General features: G+C 46.5%; 1 protein-coding gene across 1 annotated transcript; it reads right to left on the bottom strand.

The window, feature by feature from the left end:
- Nucleotides 1-376: 376 nt before the first annotated feature.
- Nucleotides 377-23564, bottom strand: LOC125942819 (uncharacterized). The gene is made up of 6 exons (XM_049661057.1): nucleotides 23283-23564; nucleotides 20499-20643; nucleotides 7829-7986; nucleotides 4621-4863; nucleotides 1345-1422; nucleotides 377-713 (listed from the first exon to the last, which is right to left on the bottom strand). Exons 1-6 carry the CDS (start codon nucleotides 23442-23444, stop codon nucleotides 444-446), a joined length of 1056 nt encoding a protein of 351 aa, XP_049517014.1. The 5' UTR covers nucleotides 23445-23564; the 3' UTR covers nucleotides 377-443.
- Nucleotides 23565-24381: the final 817 nt, after the last annotated feature.

The raw sequence follows: 24381 nt of genomic DNA on the forward strand, positions 1-24381 counted from the left end.
TTATTCATTCTAAAGGCTAAATGATATGTAGCCTGTAGCGTCTTTGTTTCTGACGCAAGCGTCCTGTCTAGTTTTTACATAGGTATACCGGCACCTACTGTTTTGTGTGTCCGGACTCCTTAGCGCTTGACGTCGAGGAGGAGAACCATCGCATATGCATGCGGAAGTTACAAGAAAGGAAATAATGAAGCAAGGTGCAGAGTAACAGTAGGAATCTATAGGGAGGAGATAACAAAGGAAGATGAACAGGGGAGGGCTGACACACGAAAGGAAAACCAAGCGTCATGACTTCTGCTGGCCTATCTCTAACATGTCGGTACGCCATTCCCACTGCACATGATTGATAAAAAAACGGTATGCGTACGCGAGATCCGCACTGACCGAAAAGGAGACAACTCGCGTGTGGCATGTGGGAAAGTTCGGGATACACGTTGTAGACAATATTAGACCGATGCCCGGGACTTAATCTTGGAGGCCTTCTTCCTCGTGCTCTTGTCGGTGAGCGCCGGCAGCAGCCTCAGCAACATAACGGTGACCCTCCCGCGGCCGGGGGGAGTAGCGGTGCCGTCCGAAGCGATGGAGCGCACCTCCTCCACCGCTTCTCCACCTAGGCTGATGACCGCTACGTCGTGGAACACGCACCGTATGTGCTCCATCACGAACATGTCCATAGGTTCTGTCTGGAACACCACCACGATCGTGTTGCCGACGTTCTGGACAAAGAGGTGACGGGATGCATGACGTCCAGTTATTCGGGTGAGATATTCAAAATAACTTAAGCTGCACCATGGCTCTGTTGCTTGCGTAATAGACCGATTTCATGTCGAGTTTCTCTACGTCACCGCTACCGCAAAACCTTAATTAGCTGATCGGTAACTATGGCAAGGTGCATGATATATTTGCACGATGAGAAACCCACTTAGCTCTCGAGAGGCAGAAAGGTGAGAATGAAAGAATTCTACACTAGCGGTAGGTTTGAGACGACTTACGCCTGAACTTCCCCCTATATAAGTCCCTGGAAAAATTCACAATGGCTTTGCTCTCAGCCTTCTCCTCAATGTTGTCGTGAATCCAAGTACAGCGGCTAAGCAACGAGGACCACTAGCTGTCCTCATGGCGTGGACAGGGCAACTTCGCGTGCGCTCATAACCTGCTGAAATCGGTCAAAAGATGGATTAGTTGCTTGCCTGACTACCTGACTGATCAATCAACGAATGAGTCACTTCGTCTCTCGAATCATTATGAGAATGTTGTAAAGCTAAGTTATAAGCACATTCATCATCATGGATGTTCTGTTACTTTCAGCACTAACCACCGAGAAATATTGGCGCAGTTGCTTATTACCTTGAAGGCGTCTCTCAAGCTGAGGATGCACTCAAGACTTCGACGTTTCATTCTCGCCAGGAGCGCAGCAGTTGTAACCTGTAAAAACGGAGCGCGACTGATTGCGATCTGCACTCGTTTGTGGCTTCCATATCTATTATTGCGATAACAATTATATGGACACTTCAACCGGATTTCTGCCGTCGGCGTCGCCGTCGTCGTCGCCGTCGCCGTGAGGTTCCGTATAGATAAAATCTTCGCCGCGCGCCATATGCCCGAGCGGAAGCGTGCGGGGACGCACGCTGTCACGGAGAGCGAACGCACTCAATCTTCCACGCGCAAGCAAGGAAGCGGGAAGCGAGCGCCGGAGGGAGCGGGGGGGGGGGGCGCACTTCTACTCTGCCAACAACCGCGCTTGTCGCTCGCTCGCACCGTCTATTATCTCCACACGGGTCTGACCTTTATGCGCTGTGCATTCACCGCTCAGTTTCCGTTGAAGCGATAGACCGCACGTACCTTCGCCCGCTGCGGCGTATATGCGCTTGCTGCCAGCGTTTTGACAGTCGTTGTCTGCAGTCATTCAGTGTGATCTATTCATGTTTGTTTGTGCACGCTCACACCACAGTTAGTAATAGTCGGGCCACATTTTCCAACTCACGCTACACATGCAATGCTGCCCGGATCGGCAGTGCAGCACTACAGGTGTGTCCCTTCGCACGCGCTGCCCACGGGCAGCGCTTCTCATCAACACCACCGTTTCACACGCGCCTTCTCGTGGTCATCAAGTCTCTCTTCATGTCGGTCTAGTTACGCCGCAGCACACCTGCTTACTTAATCAGCTCATGTTTACTACAATTAATATTGCTACCAAAGCCGCTCACCTTACTTCGTATGACATTGCTGTGTTGCTATCGCATTCATTGCTTCGCCCTTAGGGCGAAACTTTGACATTTTTTAAAGAGGCGCTGAACCCCTCGGGCTTGGTGAAAAGCATTCTGCAGATAGCAAAGGCTGCTGTGAACATCGTAGTCAAATTTTGCACTCGTGCGTAACGCATGGAGTTCCCAATCGGTGCGCCAAGTCACCTTTTATTGCGATAGCAAATATATGGACACTCCAGGCGAGTTTCCGCCGTCACCGTCACTGTCGCCGTGATGTTCCGTATAAAGTCATTTGCGATAAGATCACGGCCACGTGCCGTATGCTTTAGGTGCAAGTGAAAGCGTGCGACGGTGAACCGAGAAGGATGATGACTATTTTGCGCGCGCAGGGACAGAAGTCTAGGAGGAAACGTGCCGTCTCCATCGCGTGCAAGGCAGCCGCGGGGGGGCGCATGGGGGGGGGGGGGGGGGGCGGAGGCGTTTTACGTCAGCCGCGGCTGCGTCTGGCGCGGTGGGCCCTATCTTGAAAGTGATCTGCGATTGGTACAAAGTCTAGGCGCACCGAGGGCTAATGGCTTCGTGTGCGCTGTGTTAGCGCCGCTTAGTTCGCGTTGAAGCGAGAGGCAGTGTGATGGCCGCGAAGAGCGTAGTGCGGGAGACAACTCAGAAAGGGGCATACATGTGGCCTACGAAACTGGGAGCCCCACCCTTTAATTGCCGGCCATCAAGGGGTGAGTGACCGGTCACTGAACCTGAACAGGGCTGCGTGCAGCGTGCTTCTGGGAAAGCAGCCCTCATTCGTGGAGAAAATAAAACGGTCGCCGGCGGAGGGAATAAAAGACAGTCTATATATATATATATATATATATATATATATATATATATACAGGTGTCTGAGCTCTCTTCCCTCTCAACTTGCGACCCGATGAACACAGACGCCGTAGAAGCAAATCCGAAAACGCCTCAACATCGAGGCGGGCGAGCTTTTCGGCGATGCCACTACGGTTTGGAGCAGTGCGCTTCTCCCTGCTGTTACTGTGTGTATTAGTTGATGCACGAAACAGGCTGAAGTAAGCGAAACATCTGCGCTTGGAATTTCGACAAGGTTACGGATTACGCACTTCTAAAAGAAGCCCAACTATCGTCTGCTCATGCTCGGCCGCGCCTGCTACCGTATACGAATGAAACATTTGGCCGCTCATTCTTATCGGTGTCCTCGCCGTCGGGTCGCGCTAATTTTGATTTGTCTTGAACACTCAACTAGCCTCGTTCCACGCGAAAGTTAAACCAAGATGACACGTACACTACACCTGTGTGACTCGCGAGGAATGGTGCTTAGCATCTACCGGGCAGGCGCGCCAGCGCGCGATTACTCCGGGCCGCTCCTGGCTAGATGTGCTTTGTATTTATAGCGCTTCGAAATGCGCAATCTGGATTTGTCTACTATCCGTGCAGGACAAAGCCACTCCGCACCACGTAGCACGGCCAGGCTGCAGCACGCGAGCGTGCACTCCAACCTTGCCGTGCACTCACAGTTGTGCATAGCTGCGTCTGCTGCGTAGCGCAAAGAACACGGTTGCCACGGGGTACCGCGACGAGCCCTCAAGCCGTAACGCCGTAGGCGGGGCACCGCTCCTCTACCGCCACCATCGCTGCCCTGCGCCTTCGAATCGGAGGAATCAACGTTGAGGGCGGATGACGCACGTAAATCCTGCGCTCTCCACGCTCGTACTAGGCATTTAAAAAAAATATTGCGGCAATATATTCCTAGGAGGTACAGTAATCTTTCCAACGTGTTTTTGAGGCTTCTAAGGAAGATGGTTGAGGGCCCCTTTAACTACTGCATCGGTTATTCGTGCATTTGTTGTATTCGCTAAATGTATTAAGTGAGGAGTTCTATAGGTAAAGTCATCAAAAGCAATTCAAAGAAAACGGCAGACATGTTGAAATAAGACGAATATAGCCATTCAGCCTTCTGTACACAACACGAAACCGTCCATGGATGCCTCTGGAAAGCTTTTTCGTTGTCCCTAGACGCGAAGCAGCAACGACGCTTATATTGGGTGCCACGATACTTCAGAGTACTACCCCCCCCCCCTCCCCGCCCCCAGAAACAGGGGTCCGTATTCACAAATAGCTTTTGCAATTGGGTTGTTCGTGAGACAGAATTTCAGCAAATCCTGATGTTTAACATCATATTTGCGAAGGCGGTGAGGCTATGGGAAAGAGCATCCACAAAAGAAAACCTTTGTGAATTCGGACAAAAGTTTCTAGAAGTGGCGCACCACAAGCTAACTTTGATGTGACAAACTTAAGAAATTTCACCGCATTTCTGCTAAGTATTGAATCACATTGAGAACCGCGGTTCTATTTTGGTACCAGCTTGCTTAGATTTGACGCCAGCAGACCTTCTTACCTGTAGCTTGTGGCCCGTAGTCTTCTCGACGTAGTAAGTCGTTATGCGACCAGTGTCGTCTAGAGGCACGCTGAGCTTCGACTGGAAGGTGAGCACGCCGGGGGATGTATTCTTGAAGCACGCGACGAGAGTGTTGCCCCGATCACCCAACACCCACCGCCGCAGGAACTTAGAGACCCGACTCAGACTGCCAGTGTCGGACTCAGACGAGGCGAACTTCGTTGCGCATTTGTTTCGTCTCCCCTTTCCATAGACGGGAAGCAAGAAAGCTCACGATTAATTTAACTGCGACAATGCAAAATGTGTCTTCCTGCGTATCCGATCTCCATAGATCGGATACGCTTGCTTTCTCATGAATACCACTTTACATCTTTAGTTTTGCGCATTTATTTCTTTGTATCTTAGTGCAACTTATTCACGTGTAAATGCGTAATTCTTTCGCCGTGACGTAAATAGGCCTCCAAGAAAATGGCTAATTGATTGAGTTGACGCAAATCCATGGTTAGAAAAGCGCAAAGTGATAAAGACGAGTGAAAAAAACACCGCATATCCACGGGGTGAATGATGATGAGTGGGCGAAGCTCCGGAGGGAATCATAGGTAAACCGTGAATCTTCCGTGTAATTCGCCCAGTCTCGCCGCACTAAATCGAACGATTGACTTTCACCAATGACACGCGCCATATGTGACGTCATTTCTATTTTATAACAGCGCCCTTCATTATAATTGCACCATCTCCCGCTTAAGGGGATTCTAGCACAAACGCGTTAGAAACGTGCAGTACTCTCTAGTAAGGGGGAGAGGCCACAGCGTCTTACGCAGCCGTTTACACATGCCGGAACGTGCACCGCGTTTGCCGACGCCATCACATGACTGCTGAGAGAGTATAACCCCCGTATTCATAAACGCTCCTCGACTTGAACTTGACTTGCCACCGCCTTCAACGCGTTTAGAACGCGCTGCCCAAGGCGGTGGCAAGTCAAGTTCAAGTCGAGGAGCGTTTATGAATACGGGGGTAAGGCGGAGAAGCCACAGCGTCTTACACCAGCTTCTTACACGGGCCGTAACGCGCTAGCACAAACGCGTTAGAAACGCACAGTCTTTCGTTAATGTTGGGTATTTATTGTCATCGTGGTGCGACGTTTAGCTGCGGCATCAAGTGCCTATTTATATCAGAGGCTCCGGCAACAGTCACCAACGCCGTACGCATTTTGTGCGAACGCGGGCAAAACGCCGACGGCGTCGACAACAGTTCTGCGTGTTGCCGGTGCTGCTGCATGTCCAAGGTTATACACCTGCTAAAGCTACTATCATTACTCCGTATAGCTCTCTACAAATTTGCTATCGCAATTGATGTTTCGCCTTTCAGGTGAAACTGGGACAACTTTTTTTTTTCATAGAAGTAGACGTGGCTACCTACTACTACGACGACGACTACTACTACTACTACTACTACATACTACAGAGGAGGGACAGACCCACACCCTAAGGAGCTTCCCCCCTAAAAATATTCCCCGACGATTACGATACTCCCTAATGCGAAATTTGAGCACGGCTGTATACATGTTTTCATTTCTCGATATATTGGCTGGCGCTGACAATTTGCCTTGCGCAGCACGTTGCAAACAAAGCAAAGTGTGGCGCGACGGCCCTGCTAATTGTGAGATCGCGAGAGGAAGCGCGTGAGTGACGCGTGGGTGCGATTCACAGCAGCCGCCGCAGACAAACTCCGCTCATTCAACGCTTTGTTTCCGTATACAGACGACGCACGCTACTCTGGCGCCATCTCGTAGCCAACGTCACCGCAAAGCCCTCGTGCGCGGCTCTACGCTTTTCTTCGTTTTCCATACTCTCCTCCGCCTCATGGTTTTGCTGCACCGTCCTCCTCCGCTTTCCTCCTAGTCGCTCTTGCCGCTTTTTTTCCCCGCTGCGTTCCGCGTTCGCTCTCATCTTTCGTTGTGCTCGTTCGCTCGGTTACGAGTTAGGACGTCGACGCTTGCCGCGGAAACTGGTTCCTAAGAGCTGCGCTCTAAAGCACATGACGAGTTTGTCCTGTGTTCGTCATTCGTCTTTGTACATTAGCGTTTCCCTAACCATTTTGCAAAGGCCACATGCTATCGCGAAGTATAGTGCATCGTTCTATAGCACTAAAAGGCGCTGAAATTGTGGCACTTATCGGGCCCGTCTTGCTTTGCTGCACGAAAATGGCTTTAGAAATAACGGATGCAATTGATGACTCAACGTACCCTATAGGCAGCGACCAGCCGCGATCATAACGCAAACTTTGGTTCTTTTGTATATAGGGTGAGCGTTATAGTTCTTTCTAAGGTGTCCTAGGCATTCAGTGGTCGACCTATTGTAGGCAATAAAACTTTAGTCGTTTGCTACTGAAGAGCATTTTTCGTCAGAATATATTGTACTGCCACCTTAACAATAGGTGCAATTATGGGAATAATAGTGATTAACTGGAAAAAGGAACGTTGTAATAACAATCAAGGCACCGTGAATTTTGTTCTGTAGCCGTACAGCCTCTTTCGAGGGTGATTCTCTGGCTGTTTTTGTTCGTATAGCACAGTATAATGAGATAGATCTTGCAGTCCTGAAATTAGTCCGGGTGAATTTTTTATAACTATGACCTTTGGGACGTTATTTTCCGTACTTGCTTTTTGGGTAAGCCGGAAGCAGTGTGACGAAAGGAATGTCACACTTCTCTTTAGCTTTATTTCCAAATCGCACGAGCTAGCGCTCTAAAGCTAACGCACAGGCTAGCGCAATTCGCCACGCTGGATGTATCATTCGAAATAAATTTATCGATAATTGTAGTACTGTGTCACTATTTCTTGCTGAGCTAGAGTTGGTTCGTACTTCTGGCCACATCCGAAGACCGATACCCCCTCTGTCATGGCCCCCATTACGGAGACCTTTAGTGAAGCCTACAGGAGACAGCCGGAATGGCGTAGTCACTTCTGAGCGCGTGCGGAGCACCTTGCTTAAAAGGCGTACCAGCCATCTCTGAATATAGTTAGTAGGGAGTGGTGCTCTTTCCTGTCCGGTCATTTCTTTACAAGTTTTAGCGGCTTTCAACCGCAAGTACTAGTACTGTACAGAGCTCACGACCGTCATGCAATGTGAAATAAACAACCAATTACTAATGCAATGTACGTATAGCGACAATCTCTGATGGATGGTTGACACTGCAAATGTCTCACCCTTAATGAAGGCCGTGGATTTCTGACGGCGGAATCAAAGACGAGGACGCCATTGAGCCCCTTGCAGCTCTCCTCAAAATTGAGCGTCCTGTCCCGCTGTGACTTGAATAGCACCGTCAAACAGTCTTGTGGAAGCGACTGACGGGCTTTGTTCAGCACTGCCGGGAGAAGAATAATGTTCACAATATTTGTTTACTTTTACGGAGGACAAGTAATAAAAAATTGCGCATGGCTCTAGAGTATACCGCCATGTTAAGGCATTTCCATGATTCCCGAAGAGGAAGCACTTCAGAACTTAAGAAGTTCGTGTTATACATGTATGTAAGCTCTAGGTTAACCTGAATTTCTGCGCTTGAAACGCTCATTCAATAGCTATTTGCGGAATTGAAATATCTGTTTTCGTTAGCAGTTAGAACTATATAACCATGATGATTCAGCACAAAATATTGTTTTCGTTAATTTTTCAAAAATGCAGAGTGCCCCAAAAAATCTAATATTCACGGAAGCGAACTGCGCCAATCATCCCCGTCTAGAGCGGTGAAGCGTAGAAAACATAGAATATATATGTAGCGCCCACCGACGCTGCTATGCGGGGACGCTAAGGTCGGCGCTCTCGGCCGGCGCTTTGGGGCCGGCCGCGGATGGCGAGGAGAATAAAGTTGGGCAGCGCGTGCTAGCGGCGCAAGCACAGCACGCGCCAGTCCGTTCTAAAGAGTCTGCTGAGCTGGTCCTCTCGGTCGTGCGCTCCGCGGCGACCCCTCGGTTTCTTACACACACACATATATATATATATATATATATATATATATATATATATATATATATATATATCATTTACTGTGCACTTATTCATCATATGTGCATTATAATCATCATGCGTGTGCCCTTCAGCTTCATCGCGCGTGTGGGCGCATCCTCAGCGTGGACTGGGCCGAAGGCTGTTCATGCCGGTTGTTGATGCCGCCCTGCTTTGCAGTGTCTCTCGGGCTCAGTAAAGGTCCGCCCTTACTGTGCCGTCACAAGTGCAGCAAGGGCTGTGGCATCAACAACCGGCTAGAACAGCCTTCGGCCCAGTCCACGCTGAGGATGCGCCCGCAAGATATATATATATATATATATATATACATATATATAGGGTGTCCCAACCATTATGCACCAAGATTTAAAGATATGCAGATGCCACGTAGCTGGACAGAACCAAGGTAATATTGTTTGCGTCGCTTGGAGATAGATTATTTTTTGGATTCCGCCTAATTACTTAAATAGTCCTAATTAATATATATAAACTTCTGAAATATTATAACTAGATGAAAAGTGTCAATGCGAAAATTGAAGAGCAACATCAAAAACACCCGATACAGCTTTCTCTAGCTTAACACGTGCTACATGAAAGTACGACTCGTATTTTTCCGGGCGTGAAAGAAGCCCGCGAATACATGCAAAGTGCCAAGCGACCAGTTGCGCGGTAATATATATATATATATATATATATATATATATATATATATATATATATATATATACGGCATTTTTCAATGGGCCAAGCGTATGTAGAAAAGATGATAACCACCACTGCGCGGTTATCTTATGTTTATTTGCCTAAGTTAACCGCGAAGTTGTGCTTCTAATTTTGTATATATATATATATATATATATATATATATATATAGAGAGAGAGAGAGAGAGAGACAGATCATGGCACTCATATTAGGAACAAAGCTGCTCCTTTTTTTTGCGGCTAATCATTAACCCGTTCTTACGGAAACCTCAAGAACATTGCAGGTATGCTGTTGCCTTGCCGAATAGTTTGTGCGTTGTACAGGCACAGAGCACTTATAATACTAACCCGCCGTGGTTGCTCAGTGGCTATGGTGTTGGGCTGCTGAGCATGAGGTCGCGGGATCGAATCCCGACCACGGCGGCCGCATTTCGATGGGGTCGAAATGCGAAAACACCCGTGTACTTAGATTTAGGTGCACGTTAAAGAACCCCAGGTGGTCCAAATTTCCGGAGTCCCCCACTACGGCGTGCCTCATAATCAGAACTGGTTTTGGTACGTAAAACCCCATAATTTATTATTATTATACTTATAATACTTAGAGAAAGGAAACTGTGCCTTCCACAGCTCAATGCAAATAAGAGGATCGGTGGCGTAGTCAATTAAAGTATATGACCGAGAGATTGCGCTGTCAAAATGAAAATGAATATCATCATCATTACGTGGTGAGCAATGTGGCCGCTGCGATAGCAGCTGGTGGGGCTGGGCGCGCTGCTGGCTCGCTGGTTTTGGCCGTTTTGTTACCGCTGTCGGGGGGGCATTCGTGTGTACGGTACTGTAACATGACTACAGATATCTTTGTTATGTCGCCAGGTGACGGAGAGGCGTCAAATGGCAAAAAGAATACTTCGAGCAAATAAGCTTACATTGTTTATTGTCGATCGTGAATAAAGCAGTACTACAATTTTCGTACAGGTCAAGTGGACCCAATGCTATCAATCACCGAGTTTGCAACATACAGAAACGCATATAGTAATCTATTTAATGGGATTGAAAGCTGAAATAAAGCGAATTTTTTTTATCGTGTTCGGCGTGCCCCTTAAACTGGAACCAAGCTCCAGGCAACGATATTTATGCTGGGCTATCCTCTTACTGTAGTTGCGTACAGTGCTGGTTGCCATGTTTCACACTATGCGTATACTGTCTGCGTTCGCCGGTTTCAGCTAGGTTAAAAAGAGAAACATAAAAATAGCTCGGCAAGGATGTAGAGTCAGCAAGATAAGCTCGAGCTGCTATGTCCCATTCTTTTCATAACACATTGGCGAGCGACACGTAATGTAGGAAAAAGCAAAACAAAAAAACGTTATGCTGAATTTTTGCAGTACATAGTGTCTGCTCTTGATATTTCTGCGGCACATTTAGTGTTCAGGTGCAGCAGTAAGGGCTTTGACACAAGTGGAGTACCCATAGGAAAGCATGGAACGTTATGGAGACAACAGTGCTTACAAGGACTTCTGCAAAGATTGTGTGAATAAACAAGGACACTTAATAAACACGTAAGCAAGCCTAATTAACGCTCGCAGATCCTTGGAAAAGGATATTTATGGTTTCGCGTTGAAAAAAATATCTGTTTATGTATTCAAACAAGACAAAGAGGTTGCAAGGAGATGAACATTTCAAGTGAATAACATATAGGTGAGCAAGAGAAGCCTCAGCCTGGAGCCAGCGTTTCAACAAGCAAACATATTTGCGAAGGCCGTGATGAAGACAAGTTCCCATGATGAGGCTTCCCTTGCTCGTCCACTGTTGATTGGCTGAATGTTAAGCCAAACTTACTATTCCCAGAGTATACTTCAAAAACGTTTCGGGAGCACTCTGTACTAAGGTTTGTGATCTGCTGTTTGAAGAGAAAGAAAAAACGTATTTTGTGATGTGAAGTAGGCCGGTTGTGCGAGCTTGCCTTTCCTAGCTATTTCTTATCTTAATAGGCTAGGCAGGGCTAGCCTAGTTATTGATTTCTAACTGTTCATGAACCATGTAACAGTGACTGCCAGAGATTCAATCACCATGAAGTATAACTTCCTCAAATTGGCATTGAGCGATTTTGATCGTTTCAATGTTCTTTGCATTGTTGTGAGGGAGCCTGTGACAATTGGTGGTGTTGGTCGCCAAGCAGATTTGCAAAAAAGCAGGTGAGAGAGTTTGTGCATTAGCAAGTAGGAGCTTGCTACCTTGCATCTGTTCTGGTCGTCATGGTTGTAATGGGTAGAATAGAAACAAGTTTAGACTCAACATGTTACTTCTCCCTTTGTCATAAAACGCCCTTAAAACCAAGTAAGCTAGTATGTCAGTTTTTTGCATTCCCGTTCGGTATGATCAAAACTGCAGGCTGCTGCTTCCCTGATAGGGCTCACACCCCTCTATCTGGTAAATGTGTGAATATTTCATGGTGGGGCACGGAGTTCAAGAGGATCTGTTGTCATTAGGGTGACCGTTGAGCTTCTTATGCCTTGGCGTGGGTAGCTGGCAGACCAATAATCTCTTTTTTCCGTCTTCCTGAAAAGAAATAATGAAGCCATGGCAAACATGCAAGCAAAAAATGGTGAAACAAGAGTTAGTCCAATAAATGAACAAATAACGATTCTAGTTGACGTGTTCAAAAACATACCTTGTGAGAATCCTGGCCCTTGTTACTTCCAGTGGTGACACATCCACTGTTCACAAAGAGACCCTCAATTACTATGGTGGAAGCGTGGTCGAGTTTGGGATTCATGTCTGACTAAGAACAGTGCATGTTATGCATGTGCATTTCTTATAATCATATCCTTGTGTGGGCTGTGCTTAGTCAAGCCTAGCTGCATTAGATGACAGTTGTTTCTGCCAGATACTAGCAATAAACACATTCATTTTATTATATCTCAAACGCAAATAATCTAACTGTATCATCGGAAATACATTTGCCACTAATGTGCAGTGAAGTTATCACTGTGGATCATTTATGCAGAAACAGCCAAGACTAATTATCATTTATCGTGTACTCCATATTAGGAACTTTAGCAACATGGCTAAATAACAAGAGCCTCGTTTGAATTGCCTCTGAAAAGGAATAATTATGTAATTATCATAGTTTTCCACTTCTAATAAATGACTACAGGAATCTGTTTTATCCACCTCGCATGCAAAGAAATTCGAAGTGGAAAATATGAAGCAGTGCTTTTTTTACTCACCGGTGCGCACGCTTAGAGGCTGCAAGGTTAATTCGCTTTCGTGGGTAGTCTCCAAGGAGACTGGGTTCGGTTCCAGCGGTGAATTTTCGCACTAGCTAGCACATTTTTTTCAAGCGACACGTTATTACGCGGCCAGACGCGGCAGATCCCTAACGATGGAAGCCGTGCAGCCGTTATGCCAGTGAAACGCCGTATAGCCGATAACATTCACTGGCTTTAAACACGTTCGCTTGGTGGCGGCTATCGAATGTTAGACACATAAACTTTCATAGATATTATTGTTATCACAAGGAAACTGCTTTAAAACGAACCTGCGTGATGCTGCTCAAAGGAAAGGACCACCCCGCTCGCAAATATTACCGGCGTACCATTTGAATCGATAAACGGCCCGGACTGCAATCGCTACCAATGGACTGCGGCTGATAGCACATCAGTAAGGTCTCAAAACCTTTATTCAAGTAATAAAGCACATACTTTATTAACAAAGGTCCAATATATACAATCACGCACTTATTTTGTAAAAAAAATGACATGGTAACTGTATTTGTCGGTTATTATATGTACATTTATAAAGGAAATATTTAGCCCCGTTGAGCCTCCCTAGCAAAAAAAAAAAAAAAAAAAAAGAAGGAAAAATACAAATTAATGTAGGCGACCAAATCACAGTAGCTTCATTTACGCGCTTCGTGCGGAAACGCGTGGCGGTTGATTTTTCGCCCTCTGTGGCGATCGCTGGAACTTAAGAGTGTTCGGGGCCGGGTACTGGGTGCAGCAGGCATACTTTGTAATCGTTTTATATAGCCACATCTGGCAACCCCTACAGTTGTTCCGGTGACCTGCTGCGTTCTCTGCTCAATTACTCAATGAAACTACAGATAGTAGCTAAAAATCCTTACTATAACGCATATAGGCCTTAAATCGCATAATTCCTTTATTATGACGAAACGTCTATGCATTCTTCACCTGTGGTGTGGCGCCTCTGCTCGGTCGGTTTCTCGCCGAGTAACGAGGGTAGATCCCAGAGGCAGTGTAATCCTTGGTCGCAATGTGCGGATCTCCATGTTTTACCATCTTGCTGGGCGACCACGTAACCGCTATCAAAACGCGGTGAAGTTAGATGGACACTCTCATAACCGCGAAGCCGAATGACAGAAAACTTGTGCGATGGGGAGAAGAACGTGAACAGTTCCTTGCGCGTATCAAATAAGTTTGCGCGCATCATGTGTCGCTTTGCAAAGGATTTAATTGAAACGCACCAAGAAAGCTTCGCTTAATGTTGATTCCAATAAGAGCGTTGCACCTGCCGTAATTTTTTTTATCTCTCGTACAAACAATATATCACCATAGTTCGCAAATCGCGCGAGTTGGAACTTATCTGAGATAGCAGAGCATGGTTAACGTAGACACAGAAAGGGCAAGCGCTTGTCCGGTCTTTCTCACTTTCTTCGTCTTCGTTTACCGTGCAGTGCTGCACATCGATATCCGACGTTCACTTTTGATAGGATTCCTTCCAATACACTCGATTAGATGACGGCGTACGACCAAGGTAGACACGACTGTGGCGCGATGCATTTACCAGGCTGAAAAGGCACGTAAGATTCCTCAGAAGTAGCGTTGTTACTTCTGACGCCAGCTAGCGGCACATTTATGACACCCGCCATCGGTGGCGCAATCTTCGGCACCGGTGTTTTCGTTTTTTTCGTTTGGCTCTCTCCCGACTCCGCCCGCCTCTCGGAGAAGTTTCTTTCCCGTTCCCGCGACCTTTATCGCGTTTTACGACAAGCCACTGGTGTCACGTGCGAAATCGGCCCCACTCGATCCCACGTAGTTAAAACTTGCACCGATAGCGACCACGTCGCCGTCTCTCAAGCTGCACTTTTCAGCTGCCCCTTAGCCAGCACTGGAACGGCACTTCGGCCACTGTAGGTTATTTCGCAGCAACCCGAGTGGAACACTGGGGCGCAGATTCAATTTCATAGACTGCATGCCGATCATCTTTCCAACTGCTATGTGCACTATAAATATTATCTAAATATACTTTAACGCCTTTTTTCTTCGCGTAAAAACGTGTTCTAATGCGTCTGACATATTATTGTGAGAAAAAAAGGTTTGCTAGTTTCAAGGGCCTGAAATAGAAGCATATGTATTATTACCGACGCGTTGGGAAAGTGTTAACTAGTAAAAATATTGCTTGGCGTATAAATAACTTTCTTTATTTATATATTTTATGAAGAAAAATTAGCAATTGTAAGTTGATTGGTGCAAAAATCTTAGCTTTTGACAGAGTCGTTATTCGTTAGACAAAACAAAAATATTAGAAGCTCTGCAAAGACGAATCAGAATTTTACCAGCTACATATAGCACTGCCCTAGCAATATCGATCAGCAAGGAATAAAACTTATACATGAGGTGCAACTTACCGTGAAGGACGCTATATAAATTCGTGTCAAAGCGCGGTGGTTTGCGTGTCTCCCCCTGCCGCTACTAGTTCTCTAACTCAAAGGCGCTTCGCGTCATTAGGTTCCGACATTGCGTTGGATGTACATGTTTTTGATGCGAAGGCGTCAAATGGCCCATTGAGCGAGAAAGCTGGCGTCTGTCGTCTGTAGCAACGAAACGGCACGTAAACTCGGATTGCCATGGGCTGCGACGCCACGTCACGAGCAGCGCTTCGACGGAGCAAAGCGGGCGAAAGGGAACACCTGTTGCCAGTAGCGCGCAAGATGTTGCGTGAGGGAAGAGGGCATCGCCGCGTCGCAGGCATGCGGCGTTGGCGCCGCAGGCTGCTGCTGCTTGCTGTCTCGGGCAGCACGTACCGCTATGGTTCATTACTCGCAGCGCAAAACTCCAAGGACCGCTTAGCGCCGTTCAATTGGTCATTAATGCTTTCTCATTCATAACTCATAAGAAGTGCATAGGTGTGCTTTTAGCTCCTGTTGTCGGCGACCTTCAAGTGACCTTGAGCCAAAAGCAAAAGCCGTTATCCGGGCACTCAAAACGCGAACATGCCGGCAGGTTGCGAGAACAAGACGAGATCATTCGGGCAACCACTCAAAACTTAACAAAATGTGGTCTCTGGCGCCCAACCCGTTGTACAGGGCTGCATTACATACAGTACGCCTAGTTACTCTCCAAAGAAGTTACAAAAAATATTGCCGAGTTCTTCCTAATGTTTCTTCACAATATCACTCAAGCTGTAACTTCTAGTACGCTCAAGTTTTATTTGTCATTTCCAATAGCGACGTTCAAAAGGCAGATACAGGGGTCCTAAGGCCACACATTTGCAGCCGACTACTTCGATACGACAAGAAGTGGCGGCATGCAGACGCTGAGCGCGTTGGACTGTTGCTAGAAGAAGCGCGATTGAAGGCGGCGGCATCACAGGCAGCAAAAGACGCCATATGGTAGCCATTTCATGCTTACATCTACTCTCGATTACGGGAGAGCCAATAATTGTCTAATACATTGCTGTCGCTTTCGATGATTCCCGCTTTGGGCAAAATGGCGACTCCACCACTGTCTCGAACGCTGCAGAGACATCGAACATATTAGTGAGAACATTGTTTACGCGCTTTCCTCCAGGACACCTCTATAGCTGAGTGCATCGTTGCACGTCGCAGTGCTGCCTTCGGCCATAAGGAAGGACCTCAAAGCGGCAGCTCGGCGAATCGGATTTCACGCACACTTCAAATCATGTACAATAGGTCGGTGTCTGAGGCAAATAAACATGAGGGACGTACGAGTAAAGCAAAATCAGTGCATAAATTATCGACCCACTAACCACCCTTCAATCAAACAGGTGTAACGCTATAGGATGATGCGATGGCATCAAGGTCTGCTCTGCCATCTTCAGGGATAGCAAATATGTTGAGCCTGATCTACTTTTCGTCCCCGTCCATGACCACATACCTGCCGTTTATTATTCGTTGTGCAGTGTAATGCAACAAGTCTCACATCCATATGTCAGGGGCAGCTAATAGTTGTTGGTTGCCTTTCCTTTCTTTTCAAGATATGATCAATTTGCTTAATGTCAATGTATCCATGTGCCATGCAAGAGGAGAGCGGGAGACGAGGGGGGGGGGGGGTAGAGAAATCGAGCAACTTTTCTGTATCGCGAAAGTAAAACGAACAAGAAGGATCTTGCCCTACGTGCCACGTGTATGGCTGATTGAACAATATGTAGTCTGTGTACTTTCTTGGGTAAGGGACTGTCTTCAAGTGTATATCCTATGTAGACGTGTGCTGCTATACTGCTAATGAGAAACGGCCTAAGCTCTGGATTGGACGAGCTTTGGCAGGCGGTGTAAGTAGGGCGCTTTGTGCTCAACGGTCCCCTGATCTGACTCAGTGTTTTCTTGTTTTCTGTTTTTTTTTCTGGCTTACGCTAAAGATCAAGCCTACTTACCACCGCTTTCGTTTAACCTTGACGTAAGACGCAGATCGTGGCCGTGGTGCCCAACACAGTATATGACACAGCAATATTCTGCAGCCCGCGCATGCAGAGATTAATTGCCGGCTCAAGACGTGTCAGGTCACAAAAACAAGTCCTATTAAGCTACCTAGGTACGAAACTTTGGGAGTTTATCCGATAACACATATTATTGTCTACCCTAAACGCGTTAAGTATACAAGAGAGATATAAAATCGGGAGATTATTTGTGTGCACCTGCTTTGGCGGCCGAGTTCCGCTGCACGCACACGAGAACCCGTGTATCATTTCCCAATCTTCACCGGCCCCATTCCGATACGGGCGGAATGCGAAGTGAACGTTTATTTGATTTAGGTGCACGTTCAAAAAACGCCAAGTAGTAAACACTGCATTGGCTTCACGCGTCACGCGGAAAACGCAACTGGCAGTTCGCGGTGGCCAACGCCAATACCGATGCCTCGCCACTTTCACGCGGACGCCGAGCAAGGCAGTGAGCCAAATGAGCCGAGTTAGTTCTTGCGAGTCACATCTGGGACCCCTGGTTCCACGGTGCATTAACGCGCAATCATGAGGCTATTTTCATATTTCGTGCTTTCTTTATAACGCGGTGAATATAATTACGTGGGACATAGCACAATGAAAACAACTGAATCGGGTGTTTCAGAACGCATTTCCAACTTTCCTATTTTGAATTTGCGCCAACAATGCAATAATTAAACTGTTTGTAAATGATTTCATGTACTTATCGATGGTTCCATTATAAAAAAAAACACTCCTGGGAGTGGTAGGCGAATGTTGACCGAATATACCATTAGTTGCGTCCTCCCTCATACATTAAATTTTCCTAAGAGTTTCACTAACGTTAGCTGGGACACGCTGTACAGTGGTTATCAGCTAAGTCAGACCAAACGTTAAAAAATCCACGTGTGAGTTACGAGAATGCAACCAACTTAGTATTATTCACTCTCCTCTTGGGCAACTCAAAGTATTATTTTTATTTTGAGCTTAATTAAGAATAAATAATTGAGAAACGTTTAAAGTAACAATTTGAACGCAAGGTCTTCAATGGGAGTGTTGTAGAGCCTATTGAGAAATGTTCAAATAATTTTTTTCCGCGATGATAGCCGCTGTGATTTTAATTTTACCGAGCTGTAAAGAAAGCGCGCGAGAGTTCAAAAAGTACCACGTGAATACGAGCTTACGCCTAGCGACATTAGTGCCCTCACACATGCCACGAATGAATGATCGATGCTGCACACAGACCGAAGCCACGGACTGGTCTCGAGCAACTGAGATGGATCGAATACAATGGTCCTATAGCCTCCACTTTTGCCGAGGAATCTTGTCGGTTGAAGCGACGGGATATGCGATAAATAACGCATGGAAATTCTTGAGGGTCTGTAAGTGCTTTTGTTGTTGACAGACAGCGTAAAGGGCGAGGAGGTTTTGGCGGCGGATGCCGCTGTATTGGAGATGACGGGTGTGGCCTTCGCCTATCATTTTTGCTTGCGGCCTGTAGGGAACCAGCGCTGAAACTTTGCGTGGGAACAGCAGCGCCTTAGGAAAGAGATTAGTGAGCTGAGAACACTTTTGGTGGGACATGCTTTTATTTGGGGCGCGATCTTGTACGCCTTCCAAAATGGAACGGAGGCGGTCCGTTCCATCGAGCCGCACATGATTGATCAATTTGATCGTCACGGTTCAAATTGACCAATCGTGTGCGGCTCACGGTTCAAATTGACCAATCGTGTGCGGCTCGATGGAACGGACCGCCTCCGTTCCATTTTGGAACGCCTACAAGATCGCGCCCTTGGTGTCAGCAAAAAAAGCACCGCTCATCTTGAGGCACATGTGCTCATCGAGTGATCTGAGTGGGAACCGGCGTGCTGCAACATATGAGCGCATATGCGCTCCACAGAATGCGCTTTGATACGGACAGAGCTTCACCAGATGCACCGGGCGTTATCAAGTGTTAATTAAGCACCCGTCTTTCATCTTTCAGCATCTAATAGCATTTTCTTGGCGTCCCTATAGAACGGCCTTAGCATACTTTAGTAGGACAATCAAATTGCCGTAGCGCCTCCTGGCGAGCGCTTCGGTCAGCGTGCAGCGTCGATCCTTCAGTGGTAGAATGTTTAAGGGCATTAATGTCGCTGCGCGTAAGCGCGCAGTCAAGTGGTATTTTTTTCCAGTCTCACGCGCTTCCTTTGCATCCCGAAAAAATTAAAAGCAGAGTAGCCATCATAACGGAAAAAAACAGAGTAGCCATCATAACGGAAATAAATTACTGAGATATTTCTCAATAGGCTCTACAACTTTTACATTGGAGATTTTGCGTTTAAATCAAGGCTTTAAAAGTTGGTTAATTATTCGTGCGGTTAGAATGGGTCCTGGGATGAGACATCCATCAGTAGAAGTTGTCGAAGATAGGAAGCGACGGCGTGCCGAAACAGAACGCCTTTGCTATGCCACGAAAACTGGGGCTGCCAGGGAACGCTGGCTTCAACAACAGCGTGTGTGTAGATGCTCTCGCTTTAAGTTAGGCAATCATCGTGATATGGGTTGTGTTGGAATTTTTTGAAATAGATCTAGGAGTTTTGATGTAACTACTTCATGTGTAGATTTAAACATTTTTTCCCCACGCATGATCACTGTCACAACAGCTGTCACTGCTGATATGACGTAAAAAATTAGTCACCGCTGTATATAGTGAGATGTACACCATCTCGTTTGATTCTCCCGTGACCCAGTCAGCAGTGCTACAAACACGGAACTGCGTATTCTTAACTTGTACCTCGTTTGCTCATTACAAAGTAAAAATACAAAACTGCGAACAAGTTCGGTTATTTGCAGTGGTTGCGCGTATATAGCGGCGGCTGAGAATGAGTCTGACTCCCCAGCCAGTGTGCGCGTTACGGTTGTACGTGCAACCAAACGGAGAAACAATTGGCATTTTGGGAGAACGAAGCGCTAAGAAATAAAGGAGAGAGGCACGGAGAGGAACTGTTCGTGCCACAAGCGTACTGATCACTAAATTTCTGACTGCATGTCCAAGTTGCGAAAAAAAAAAGCTATAGTACTCCGAAAACGTCGATGCCCGGTGCACCTGTTTTGTTACACGCAAGACATTTTCAGACTTCAAAGGCTAACGGGACCTTACCCTTAATTTTCAGAATAAGTAATGTAGATGGCGAGCGCTTTAAAACATGTCAATAAAGATACGAAAACCAGCCTAAAAATGTCGACGGCAGAGATGAGGTAGGCGCGCACGCTGGTTTTCATCAGCCTGGCGACAGGACTAAGAACGTCTTCACACCTGCCCTGTTCTTTGTTTCAGACTGATGTATACCTAATAACGTGGCTTAGCTCACCAGGGCGCGAAACGCACTCTACTAAACTTTTCATACATAACACCAACAGCAACGCCGGGCACCGCCATCTCGAATAGGTACATTTCTCGACTCTCAAACGCGTGTATACTATATCTGCGGGTCCTCGAGCGTACATCGTTCTCACCGTTGCGTTCGTCGTCGTGGTTGATCGAGATGAGCAGGAAGTTGAGCGTGGCTTTTTTGCCTGCCTCCCGGGCGATGGCGGAGAAACGGCGCAACTGCGAGCAGTAGCTTCGCAGACACCACGTCTCGTCCTCTTCCTTCCGGGGCTGCTCCACCGCATCCCCAGTCGAGTAGAACACAATTGCAGGCATGAAAACGAGTATTCACTGATTACTGGCAACGGTCGTGACTATAAGCCTCAGAAACGTTAATCTGTATAAACTACGAGTGCGTTCTCTGCTGTTAATCTGCAATTATAGAGTTTTAGCTTGCCCGTAAACTTCTTATCGTTTAAGGATTACCGGGATACAACGTGGGTGGTAACATCTTGTGACGGCTTGTCCAAGCACAACGTTGTACACACGTTTTCGTATAACATGGGTAGTCTCGTCAAAAAAAAAAAAAATAAAGATGAGAACCCTGCACGTAACTGTTTCATCACGTCAGCAATTACGTCGCTACTAACGTTTTACACCAGCAGTGAAGTATAATATGCTAGATCACTGCAGTATTCGATTTGTGGGCTTTTTGGTTAATCGGTTAGTAACAAGGTGCCACTACAAGCGTTGTTGTTGCCGTGCTAGTGTATAGATTTTACTGACTAGTGTGCCGACCCCCCGGCCTCTCCAACCGCGGACGGTGGCACCACCGATGATGCCTAAAGACCGCGCGCGCGGTTGGCACGATGACGACGATGGTGATCATGATGATGATGATTTATGGGCATCCCTTTCGAAATGGGGTGGTGACAAATAGTCACCTAACCTGCTTGAGTTAATCAGGTATGCTATACAGGCTTTTCAATCTAGCATTTTGTATAAATTTCCGTTATCTTTTTTTCTCTTCCTTAAAACTTCATTATCTACCTTATACCGCTACCTTTGCCTGTAACAGATCTAGTCGTATCATTCTCTTCTCTGCTTTTTTCCCCCTACAAATACTCTAAATGTCTCTTGCTTATATCGACTGCTGACCAACTGAGCCTTCCATCCACTTTAAATCCAAGCGCATCCTTCGCATTCTTCGCAATCCTTCGCATTCCATTTGGATGTACTGAGCGGTCTCTGGATATCTCCGGCAGCAGACACACGGCTCACCTTGTTGCGTATATTTGATCTGATATGTTTCTGTCCTGAGACAATTCAAACCTCAAATAGCAAGACATTTCCCCTTGTGTTATCATACAAACTCATCCTTATAATTTCTTTCTTGCCATTCTTCTAAATCTCCACGGTCTTCTTTGTATCCATCCTTTGAAATTATTTTCCTGTCTCTGTTTATCTTTTTGATGATTTACTGTCTCTGTTTTTCTTTTTGATGACTTCTGGTTGTCTATTTACACTTTACATTACCCTGCACTGGGCTGCCAACTTTCTTGTCCTGTTCTTCCACTCTGTGCCTAGCACGGATGAATGGATGGATGGATGGATGCTATGAGCGTCTCCTTTGAAACGGGGTGGTGGGTTGTGTCATCAAGCTATTGTTATTATTTTGCCTAATGCCCTACCTATATTTTTGAGAAAACAGGCAGATACAAACAATTCCAAGCATCAAACGTTTTGAATCATTACTGGGAACTCTGTTTTTGTACGTCTCCGTTGTTTGTAGTCTCCCTACTTTTATGTCACCGAACCTCCAATCGCCTCTTACTAATCTCTCTAGCGGAGATGTTTACTTTCCTCCTGCTATCGCTGAACCTAAGGGCTTCAAGGAGGTCAGAGGAGCCTCGACTGGCAGCTGGGTAGATATTGTCACATTCCAATAAAACATGTTCCATCGTTTCCCTAGCTTTACCGCAGCAAGCACATGCGTCTTCGTCCTTGAGGTACATCGCTTTATAACAACGCGTTCTAAGGCATACTGATCTCGCTTAGAAAAGTAAGGAGCTTGCCTTTGAATGGTGATAAATTGTTTCTTTCCTGATTTTGTTTTTTTTTTCCTTTGAGGTAGTTAGTCATAGCAGGTTTCTTTTCCATTGCCGCCACCCATGACATTGTCTCAGCCTCTCTCATTTTGCGTTTGACGTTCTATGTTGCCGTCTTGCTGACCATACCGGTCGCATGCTTGCTTGTAAGCTTCCTAGTTGTTTTCGTCCACTGTGATTCAATATTTTGCCTGTACAAATACCTGAGCACTTCTCGCACGTCATGTACTTTCTTCCATATTCCTCAATCGTTCTTCAAAATCAATTTGACTCTGAGTCTCCCTTACTTCGAAATTTGTCCAGCCCATATCACTTTGCACAGCTTCATTAGTAGTCTTCCCGTGAGCGTCCAATGCGAGGCGTCCCAGTGACCTTTGGTTGCCATCGAGTCCTGATTGTACTCCTGTCTTCAAGCAAACAACCGCCTTTCCGAATGTAAGCCGTGGAGCAATTATACTTTTCCACATACCCCGGAGCACATCGTACCTACTGTTTCCCGATAGCTCTCTGTGTTTCATTATGGCCACATTTCTCTTCCCTTTTGCTATTATTGTTTTGTCCTGTGTTTCTAGATATCTATCGCTTTCGTTAGTTCATACAAATACCCGAGGTATTTCCTGGTCCCTGTAGTTAACACTGTCTGTTCACTGTTTTCATTGAATACCATAAAACCAGATTTTCTAACGCTAATTCTAATCCTAACTTCTCACATTCTTCTCCACAGATGTCAGCCAGATGTTGCATATCACGTTGCAGAAGCTGCCTAGCTTCGCAGTGGTTCGGAACCACCCCGCAACCCGTTGCGACCTCGCGTGTACTCACGGCGATGCAGAGGACCCACTTGAGCTTGGTTCGCAGCAGTGCCAGGCTGAGTCGCTGCCACAGGGTGTTGACCTGGCTGCAGCTGAACAAATCCCGCACGGGCACGTAGCGTAGCACCTGCTCTACCAGGTGCTCGCAGTAGCCGATGGTCCCGGTGCTCATGACGGCCGCCGTCGGTCAGCGGGCTACTCCCAGTAATCGGTGTACACCTGCGGAGCCCCAACGCTTCGGACGGCCTCGCCACGGCAAGGGCCGGTCTGGCATCAACTCGTCGCCTCTCACACGTCCATCTTCGTCTGTCTTTGACGTTTGACCCACAGCGCGCGCCTGGGCCAACAACTACGGAATAGAAGCTCGCGCCATCTTAAGAAAGAAAATCAAATGGGCGAAATAAAAGGTGGCCGAATTAAGACTGCATCTTTCCACCATTTATCTTTAAATTGCGTATATTTCGATTCGACTTGAAGATGCCTTCAAAAAACCTTTGCATACTGCGCCCGATTTTTGGCTTATACCTCATAGTGGGTATGTATCCCTGTCCCTGATGACAACAAGAAATAGTGCGTCCTTCGAATACGTATTTAGCAGTCGCACCCAGTGCAGCAACTATTTGTAGAACTTATATTGATGCATGAATAATTATACGCTTCAACAACAGCAGCAGCAACAACAACAGCACTCGTACACACGCACGCAGAGAAACGCCAGTGCGTGCACTTACACATTTTTACAGGAGAACTAGTGCTGCACGCTTAAAGCTGTGCTTGCTGGATCGGTGTCGTGGTGCACGAGCCACTGGGTGGAGCTGCTTGCTTGCTTCTGAGAGTGGCTCATACCCACAATGATGATTTGGACAATTGTCGGGTGATTTAAAAAAAAAGATAGTCCGAGTCTAAAAAGAATCAGTATTGAAAATTTTTGAATTGCTAAAGGAATGAAGTCAGATAAAATTTAAAATTTAGCAAAGGAAATTGTCCTAGATTCAATTATATGCCTCACAACAGCTGCACCAACATCCGAATGACAATGTCCCAGAGAATAGGCTGCCAAATGTAGAATATCGGTAATCGTTATATTCAAACGAGGACCATGGAATTTT

This window comes from Dermacentor silvarum, chromosome 1, assembly GCF_013339745.2.
Source record: "Dermacentor silvarum isolate Dsil-2018 chromosome 1, BIME_Dsil_1.4, whole genome shotgun sequence".
NCBI classification, from domain to species: domain Eukaryota; kingdom Metazoa; phylum Arthropoda; class Arachnida; order Ixodida; family Ixodidae; genus Dermacentor; species Dermacentor silvarum.